Here is a 9,782-nt window from a genome sequence, read left to right on the forward strand (position 1 = left end):
AATAAATAATATTATAATTATTAATAAAAATTATTAATAAATAAAAATACTAAGCCTAAAAAAAAAATCTTTTTATCATAAAATATAGAATATATTATAGAATTTTATAGAATCGGACAAGTAATAATGGGAGAAAATCTTTTTGCAGAATGTCGCGGAGGATCAATGTCTGCGCCATCGTGTTGCTCTTTCTGCTCGAGCTGACCACGTCGGCTATGGTCCTGCCGAGGCCGCCCTCGTCGCATCCTAATCACATCCGTCAGGATCAGGATTTGTCGGCGCACAAAGCGCTCGAGGGCAAGTCCCTTCACGGCGTCCCCGCGCGAGACGTCAACATAGATAGACCCGAGGACTACAGGTATTACTATCGATACTCGTTCTTAAAGCGGCCCTCTTTTCGAAGCGCCTCTCTTTTTTCATACCGCCAACCGGTATTGATATTATATGCCGCTGCTACGCTCCACGACAATTCACTTTCGCTCGCTCGGAACGTTAGAACTAGTTTGAAATAATCCGATGAATAGTCGTTGATTGTTATCGATTGTGATCGCAAACTCGAGCGTTCTACCTCGAGACGATGATGCCTCGTTGCAAAATATACTTTTAAAAGAGATCGCGTGATATAGATATCTTATAAAAGATTGCCTTAAAAGATCTCTCTTTCGCGTATTGTATCAAATTTTATCTAACGTATAATGTTGAATTATATTTTATTCGATCTTTATTTTTTGTTAATATATTTAATTTTGTTAATATATAGGGTGTTCCAGATCAGGTCAATGAAACTCCAGGATTTTATAGGAAATTGAATTTGGAACAAAAAAGTTCCTATAAACATAGATCCGGAAACGCTTCGTTAAAAGGTTATAGCTAATAAACTTCGAAAAAAAACACGTTTTTTTGATGATTTTTAAAAATAACATCAAAACCCTACATTCATTTGAAAAAAATAACGAAGTAAATCTGATGAGTAATTAAATAACAAATTAAATTATACTAATTTCATTTAATTCTGATAAGACCATAGATATATTATATATAGATAGATATCTTACTTTATCTATCTTACTGTCTGCCAAGATAATAAGATACTTTCCTCCCTCGCGCATGTGCAATCGCGCATTTCTCCTGACAGACGAGAAAATAACCTGTTGCTAACGAGAAAATAATCTCTTTTATTTTATATAGAAGATATCGTGTTTAATAAAAATACAATATATTTAATTTCTCATACTTGTTAATTCTTAAATTTCTTAAAATTTTGCAAATGCAAAATCCAAGTTCTTACAAACGATGTGCGTCCGCCGAGAGAAACGTACGAATGCGCATGCGCAAGGGAGGAAAATATGCTATTTATCTTGGCAGACGCGACTCTAAGGCAAAAATGATACAAAGTTCTATCGTTATATAATATATCTATGGATAAAACGTTCAAAAGAAAACAAACTCAAAACAATGAAAAAAGAAGAAACTTGAAAACAAAATCACTTTTTGATGATCTTTGTGTAAACATTACATTCGTAGTGCAAACATCGCAAATGCAAACCTAAAAATGTTCTTTTTAAATTTTGATCATAACTAATTACTTATAGAGAGTTTATTAGCTATAACTTTTTAACGAAACATTTCCGGATCTATATTTATCAGAACTTTTTTGTTCCAAATTCAATTTTTTATAAGAAGTTTCATTGACCTGACCTGGAACACCTTGTATATGTATATTAATGGATGAGACCAACATCTTGGTGTGTTATTCCATTATACTCTAACGGCTTTTCTTCGGGAAACTCTCTCGACTGACTCACCGCGATTAAGAAACGATATTTGCTTCGAGGCCTCGTGATTCTAAACCGCTTGAACAAAAGCGGAAAATCCCGCTCGTTCTTTCTCACCGCCAGAAAGCGGCCCAATTAGTGGCGAAAGAAAAGCCGTCTTCGTTTGTCGGTGCACGAGAAACGTGAGAAACTCGACCGAGAGTAATTACTCCTGTGTAATTTCAACGACGGTAGATTTACGCGCTCGCGATACGTATCTTTGAGGCATCGATACCTGAAAAGAGGGCGGAAGAAGAGGAGAGTAACCGACGAGTCTTGAAAGCAAAGTACCAAGCGCGATGTTGGCTGGCCCAAGCCTTCGATTGTCTCGATCCTTTTCTCGGGCGGCCGCAATGATTGCTGCGGTTTAATAATCGCGAATATCCGTGAAGAAAGGAGAAGCATTTCTGAACAATGACACCTGCAATGTCGTGAAAATGGCGTAACGGCCATGGACCGCGGCTTCAAAAGCAATCTTCCGCTCGCGATGTTTATCTTACCGCTAATATCGGATTAGCTTCGATGATATACTTTAATCCGTTACTCGTGCTATATATTTACGGTTGATCTTCTGATGTCTTAGAAACGCTTTATCCGCTTGTATCCGGCTATTTATAATACCGGAAAGCCGCGTAATTGTTATGCAGAAACGTGAAAATTCAATTCCTTTCTCTTGTCTTGGTAGATTCGTCGAGATCGAGCTGCGAAATGCAGACGAGATGGACGCGGCGAATCTGCAGGGTCTCGTGCATGCGATGCTGAATCAGCAGCAAACCAGCGAGCAGTCGCAAATACCGAGCGATCCCGGCTATCCGAATCCCGAGGTAATCCCGCACTCGATCCTCGGCGTACGCGACATGGGGCTGAGTCCCAACTATCGGTTGGATACCTTCGACGACGACAAACGGGTCCTACTGAGAGCATCGCCGAAACTACAGAGCCTCGACGAGAAGCTATACTACTTGAAGAGTGGTCGTCCCAGAGTCTACGTAAACGTTCGCGGACACAGCGGCTCCTTTCGCAAGGAGACGACGTTGACGGCGACTCCGAGCGAAGGCGCGGTGGGATACCTAAGGGTGACGCGACCATTCGAGAGGCAGACGGACTGGAAGACGCGAGACAGGAAAGCACGACCGCCCAAAAAGTTCGATCGTCGCGTCGACGGTGTCGTTTCGTCCAAGAGCCAGGAGGTAGGTAGTAAGGCGAACGATCAAGGAACGTTATACGAACGAGCGGACGATCCGTCGACCACGGAGAATTCCATGGTCACGTCCAGCGAATTGCCCAAACAGATACCCGCGCCGCCCAGCAAGATCCGGACTCTGATGGCACAGACTACACCTGTGCAAAGGTACGCGTTCAGAAGGACGGATATCTTGCCGGGTTATGGCTTCATCGAGGAATAATTGGAATGAAAACTGGCGCAAAATTGATTTCTTCGCGAAGAATGCAGACGCATCTCTCGTGTTTAGAAGCTCTAAAGTACAAAAAGATACGACCAAAAAGAACGGCAGAGAAATTTTATTATGAAGTAATTATTCACGTACCGCTAGCTTTATAAAGAGCGTTGATAATTATTTTTTCGAGTTTTTTTTTTTCGTCTTTTACATAGTAATTAAATTAAAGTTGTAAATCCGACATATTTTCCAAGTGGCACGAAACCTTGGAAACCTCGATGTGGGGTAGCTGTGATTGCACGAAAAAACATTATCTTGCCTCGGCGAGACTCTAACGTCATTAAATCAATAAATTTGACGTCGAGTCGGGCTTAAGAGTTTAATTTATATGCCGGGTAGAGACGACTTACGGTATATATCATACATATATAAGAGTACTATATATATCGTTATTTATACAGATTAATATATGCTTGTAATACATATATATAATTGTCTAATATAGAATTAAGATAATAGAGTATATATAAAATATATTAACTTGTAACGATAAGTGAGAAAGTATGCGCATGCTGATAAAACATTTTTACTTTCTCCTATTCTTTGGCAATTGAATTTTTATTTTTAAAGAAAAGAGATATGATGAAACGCTAGATATACTATAGTGTAAATTAGAAAGAAAATTGTATCAATAGAAGCTTACCTGCTCTGCCTTTAACGTGAGCTCGATGAAGATCTGCTGTAATTTTTCGTTCACGAAATTGATGCAGAACTGCTCGAAACCGTTCTTCTCAAAGATCTCGAAGCCGTATATGTCTAAAATCCCGATCTCGTATCCATCCGTATTTGTCTCCATAGCGAAATTGACTTTCTGCAAAATCGTCAATTACTCGGTTAAGAGAGATCTAAGCTCCTTTTATAAATTTTTACAATATTTTTTTTAGATGAAAAAAAAAAAAATTATCGATGTGGAAATGTATATATCAAATGTATTTTTGCCAAAAAAAGTCAATTCACTTTTCTTTTTACGAAAGAAAAGATTTGCTCAGATTATCTTCCATAAAAGATTATCTTCCATAAATATTATAATCACTACTGAAAATAACATTGCCGCAATGTTACTACAATGTTGCAATATTGCTGCAATGTTGCTGCAACGTTCTGTGCTGTATGGAACATTTCTCCGTGTCACGTGTAACATCGGAACTAAATCTTTTGAATGAATTTCGGATGAATGCTCCGTCACACCTTAACCAGATAGTCGAAAAGTCGGGCGTAGATATCCTTTGCTAAGGCATCCTTCGTATAAAGCGCCTGTTCTACATTCAGGGTCACATCCACGCTCTCAGATTGACTCCCCCATTTCGACTCGAATTCTCGAGAAATTAGCTTGTGCGATAGCTGTTCTGCCGAAATTCCAAAGAGATAGGCAGGAAACTCGAGAACTGAAAATATATTTATATACGGTTAGGAGAGAAACTTTTGCGGCAGAAATGTAAATATTAATAACACATATATCTATATTATTAAAATTAATTTATCTTGGACCAACTGATAAGGCACGATAGATTGTAGATAGATTAGTCATGCGACTTTATATACATATGGATAGATAAAGCTAGATATTAATAATATAATAGATATATAAGTTATATATAATTAATCACTGTTGTTTTTTTATTTCTTGATAGATAGATGTCTTACATTGCTTATCGGCTATCTGCGAATAATTGCCGTTCTCAGCAAACTGTATATTTCCCACATGAAGTATCCCAGCTACCAATCTGAATATATCAATCACTTCTGTCTCCTGCATATCCATAACGCCCAACGCTGTAAACGATATATGATCATTAAATAACAAGTAAGATCTATTGTTAATTTCTTAAAAACAAAAAATTTGTTAAAAACAGAAAAGATAAGAAAATGTATTAGAATAATCGTAAACGTTAAATTATTAGTCATTCAATTGCACAAAATTTAATTAATAGATTGTGAGATATGATTTAATCATCTTACATACCTTTAAGGGTTTCCTGAAAATCCCGCGCATCGTTCGTGCCATCCACCCTATGATTGCCACCGTAATTCAGATATTGATAATAATCGAGATCCGTTAATCCAAATTCCGCTATAAAATTTAAACGTTTTATTATTATTCTTTGCACTTAATTTCACATTTTTTCACGTCAGATATACTTTTATTCGTCGATTATTTACTCACCTTTCATCTCCTGATTGGCGCCTGTCGCCAGCTGATAAAATATATGAAAATTTCGCTCGCCGGGATTGTGACACGTCACCCTCGACTTTTCCAAAAGAAAATTCGAGATCTTGCCACCGTTCGGCTGACCGCCCGAGCCGAACTGCATCTCAACATATTTTCCCTGAAAATGTATCAAGTATTTTTTTTTTCATCGCGCTCTCGTTCACGAAGTAGGAAAATCGATGAAAATTAGTATCGATACGTACAAATCTACTACTGTTATTATTTCTCATGGTCTTTGCATTGCCGAAGGCTTCCAAAAGCGGGTTCGATTCCAGGATCACGTCCTTTACCTTCTGTACCTTCCTGCCGCCACCGCTCACTCTTGCCACATAGGACATTATGTATTTTGCGGCAACCGTTTTTCCAGCGCCAGATTCACCGCTGCGAAGTAAATATTTAGAACACGTATAGTAAGTACACTTTCTGGGACGTAAAGTAATTATTCACCTACCGCAAGCTTTATAAAGAGCACTGATAATTATTTTTTCAAGCTGTTTTTCGTTTTTTACATAGTAATTAAATTAAAACTTGGAAATCCCACATTTATATATAGGGTGTTCAGAAGGAAAGGTCAATATTCTGGGAGGTGAGGATATCTCGGTCATTTTAAACAAAAAATGTTCATATGAACGAGTGTCCTAAACAAAAAAATAAAAAAATAAAAAATAAAAAATAAAAAAATAAATAAAAAATAATAAATAAAAAATGTGTCACTTGAACAATAAATTAGAAACAGTACGCAGTATCTTTTTCTTATCAGTAATTTTGCAACTGTACATTCAAACAGCTCTATCGCGGAAACCGTTTGAAATAGAACACTCGTTTATATGAATATTTTTGCTTAAAATGACCGATATCATCACTTTCCAGAATATTGACCTTTTCTCCTTGGACACCCTGTATATTAGCAAAAAATGAAATCATAAAATTTTTTTTATAATCTTACATAAGACAGTTTTATTGCAAATATCGTTTACCTTATAATGACGCAATGACTTTCGTTGTCAATCAGCATGTTTCTATACATTTCGTCGGCCAATCCATAGATGTGCGGTGGATTTTCGTAGGGCGCCTAAATAACAATGACAATAACTTTATTGCGCGTGCGTAACTCTGTTCTTTTTTTAAAAAAATCGAGTGATACAAAAGTTCTCTTGATGCAAGAATGATAGCATTTTTGCACTTACCGCGCCTTGATATATCTCGATCTCCTTCTCTCCGAAATACGGCATCTGCTTGAACGGATTGACCGATACCAATACGGGTCCAATACATGTCTGATAGAGAGCAGTTAAGGAGCGTTTCGCGAATCATTTGACAAGTCTAATTAGATTATCGTGATACGCGGCCCGGAATTTGTGCAAATTTTCTGCACAAGAGACAATGACGTTCTCTGATAGTACGCAAATCGAATAAATAGACTGAAAAAGGATACGAATATGTAATCGTCCATGTATCTCTTTTTGAGATTCTCGATGATGGCATCCTCGTTGACCTTGGGCAGGAGGACCATATCGTCCACCCCGGAAATTTTGACATTTTGGCTCTGCCAGTGGTACACCTAAAATTGAATTTAAATTAATTGGATGTGTGAATTGTAAATTTATATTGTTGTAAAATCGATGAAAATTTTATTAATTACTAGGGTGTCTACTCCCTGAAAAAAACATGAAAATTTGGAATTCTCAGAGAATTTTTTTGTATCTGGAAAAATCAGGGAATTCTCATGGAATCTTTTTCGGACTCAAGGAATTAAAAAAAAATTCTTTCTTTGATAATTTTGCCTTTATACTATAAGCAGTAGGCAATCCACCAAGTTGTGAAATATGTGTTTAAAATATATTGTAAATATATATCTATCTCTATTTATATATTCAATGTCTTAACAAAATATTGAATATGCAGTCCTTTTTTTTAATTTTAATTTTTAGCAATAAAAAATGAAAATGTTATACAAGTTAAAAATTTTTATCTTAACAAAAGCTATTCAGTTTTTTTTTTTTCAGTACATTTGTAAATCTAGTACTTGAAACTGAAATAGTTTTTCCTTTGTATGAGTGAAAAACATTAGGAAACGCGTACAATAAAGAAAAAAACTTTTAGAAAATTGCACCAAAAAATCTTTAAAATATTTTCTTTATCTGGAATTTTGAACAAAAATACCTGGAAAATCAGGATTTTTTTTTTGCAAGATTTGAGCAGATACCCGGAATCACGAATGAAATGACACGCAAGGAATTGGCGAACGCCATTCACAAATCCAATTACTGATTTTCTGTATCGTGAGTATCGCAAGCGTGCTTATTCGTTCCGACATTTCACGGATCGCCCGATTTATCGATCGCTTCCGTTCTTCTTTTAGCAGAGGTTCAATATGCACTTTTACAACGCCCTTTTACCGCAATGTGGCTTATAATAGGCGTTATACTTAACACATTATTTATATACATATAGCGATTTTTATAAATAGGCTTGACATATTAAAGCAAAACTCGATGTCGTGCACTCTATGCCCCAGAAATGCTTTCTAAAATTTTTTATCCCATATAAAAGTATAATCCTTACTAAAGTATTTGTACATTTATTTATTTTAAATCAATTCGTAAAAAAAAGTCGAGATTTTTTATCAAAGAGTCTTCTTGTTTTTTTTTTGCTCTATTTTATTCAATAAAATAACTTTTGTCTCGTCTTCCTTTCTCTCTCTCTCTCTCTCTCTCTCTCTCTCTGTGATTACGTAAGCAATTTGCATACGCGATGGATAAAAGACACAGTGCCTCGAGTGAGAACTGGTTGTACAAAAACAGCCTAAGAATGGAAATTTGACGTGTGAAAGAGAAAGAAACGAGCATTCTCGGTTGCATATGCTACGGCGTCGGGAAATGTGAGAGAAATCGAAGTCAGCGCATACGGAGACTTCCGGTCGGGTGATTCTCTTTCGACGACATCCATATAAAGGAGAATTCGAATATAGTGCAACGTAAGACAGTCCTTCCGTGACCTTCCCTCCCTCGATCGGGCCATCAATCTTAATTGCATTTTAAACGAGGTTTATATAATCCACCGTAGAAAGTCGGTCAAAGTCAATTAACGGATTAATACAAGCGACGCGTATATTGATTACGGTCTTGCAGACCGTAAATTATATAAGGCTCTACATATATGTATATTTTATAGATATATAGCGGAAATGGATCAGCTAACATTTTTAACTTTAGAAAATTAAAGTAGAAAAAGGTAGGTATATAATTCTCTTCCCTCTTATTCTCTCTGGGGATCGTATCATCGATCGTGCTATATGTCATTGCATCGTTGACATTTCGGTCCAACGAGATCGATGTATACTGGCAGAGCAATTTGCGCAGATGCATCACGCGAACGGATTCACAAACAGACTATGACGAATGACAGCTGAAAAAGTCAGAGGAAGGGAATGAGAGAGAGAAAGACATCGATCAGTAGAAAGCGGGAACGGCATTCGCAGAAACCGACAAAATATGTCCAGATGAACGAGATGAACGGACGCGCTTCCCGCTTGTTTCATCGTCCCAGTTTCAATGATGTACAAATTTTGTTAATGCCATTTAAGCGATCGGTCATCAGGCTCTTCGATCAGCGGAGAGGGCTATTGCGGAGCCGATTAATTATGACTGATGGGGCTACTGACCGCGCCATCGATCGCATAACGTTCCCTCTTGTTGTACGACGCGTGCCGTACCAGAGAGCAGAGAGGCAATGATTTCACGGCTTCCGCCGCAGCCGGCGCAATGAAACTGTCTGTTCGTTCACCGCAGTTCCGCTGCCGCGGCGGCGGTCGACGAGATATCGTTCTTGTCGTCGCGAATGCCGTATATTTCTCTTGAAAAGACTTGTCGCAGTGTATCATTTTGATTCTCCGCAAAAGAGAGATTTCATCCATCTATAATATTTTGTATTTAAAAATCGTTACGATCGAAATTATTATATATTTTTATTCTATGCGTGACTCTTTTATTTTATAGAATTTTTTTATTTGGACTCCCGAGATGATAAATATATTGAAAAAAGAAAATCGCGCTTGGATCTGAAAGACTGTATGAAGAATGCACAATTGTATGTATTATTGTACCGCACGCTATATTATGGTTTACAGGGTGTCCCAGAATTAGATCGGCAAACTTCAGGTGGTTATAAAGGACACCAAAACAAGCCAATTTTGCCAATAAATCCGTGTCCGTAAATGAGCCGTTTTGGCACTAGAGAATCAAAGACTAACAAGGGAACCTCGCAAACCCGAAAGTTCTGATTTTGAAATTTTACATACAT

The 9,782-nt window shown here is 37.2% G+C and overlaps 2 protein-coding genes across 4 annotated transcripts in view; one reads left to right on the top strand and one right to left on the bottom strand.

The window, feature by feature from the left end:
* LOC115243821 overlaps positions 1–9,782 on the top strand; it is a 25,263-nt gene that overhangs the window by 10,386 nt on the left and 5,095 nt on the right. The window contains exons 2-4 of one of the 3 annotated variants that reach the window (XM_029821072.1): positions 149–358; positions 2,500–3,004; positions 4,903–5,037. In XM_029821072.1, coding sequence (XP_029676932.1) covers positions 149–358; positions 2,500–3,004; positions 4,903–4,941 — 754 coding nt within the window. In that variant the 3' untranslated portion in view covers positions 4,942–5,037. Of the gene's footprint in view, positions 1–148; positions 359–2,499; positions 4,869–4,902; positions 5,038–9,782 lie in introns of those variants that run through there. The other 2 variants (XM_029821071.1, XM_029821070.1) reach the window with 2 other exon arrangements.
* The window catches only part of LOC115243820 (unconventional myosin-Ie-like), a 12,090-nt gene continuing 5,628 nt past the window's right edge, over positions 3,321–9,782 (bottom strand). The window contains exons 2-10 of the mRNA XM_029821068.1: positions 6,916–7,041; positions 6,668–6,757; positions 6,458–6,552; positions 5,684–5,861; positions 5,436–5,598; positions 5,235–5,342; positions 4,916–5,044; positions 4,460–4,656; positions 3,321–4,082 (exon numbers count right to left, since the gene is read on the bottom strand). Of these exons, the coding sequence (XP_029676928.1) occupies positions 3,900–4,082; positions 4,460–4,656; positions 4,916–5,044; positions 5,235–5,342; positions 5,436–5,598; positions 5,684–5,861; positions 6,458–6,552; positions 6,668–6,757; positions 6,916–7,041 (1,269 nt within the window). The 3' untranslated portion in view covers positions 3,321–3,899. The remainder of the gene's footprint in view (positions 4,083–4,459; positions 4,657–4,915; positions 5,045–5,234; positions 5,343–5,435; positions 5,599–5,683; positions 5,862–6,457; positions 6,553–6,667; positions 6,758–6,915; positions 7,042–9,782) is intronic.

This window comes from Formica exsecta, unplaced genomic scaffold, assembly GCF_003651465.1.
Source record: "Formica exsecta isolate Colony F162 unplaced genomic scaffold, ASM365146v1 scaffold735, whole genome shotgun sequence".
NCBI classification, from domain to species: domain Eukaryota; kingdom Metazoa; phylum Arthropoda; class Insecta; order Hymenoptera; family Formicidae; genus Formica; species Formica exsecta.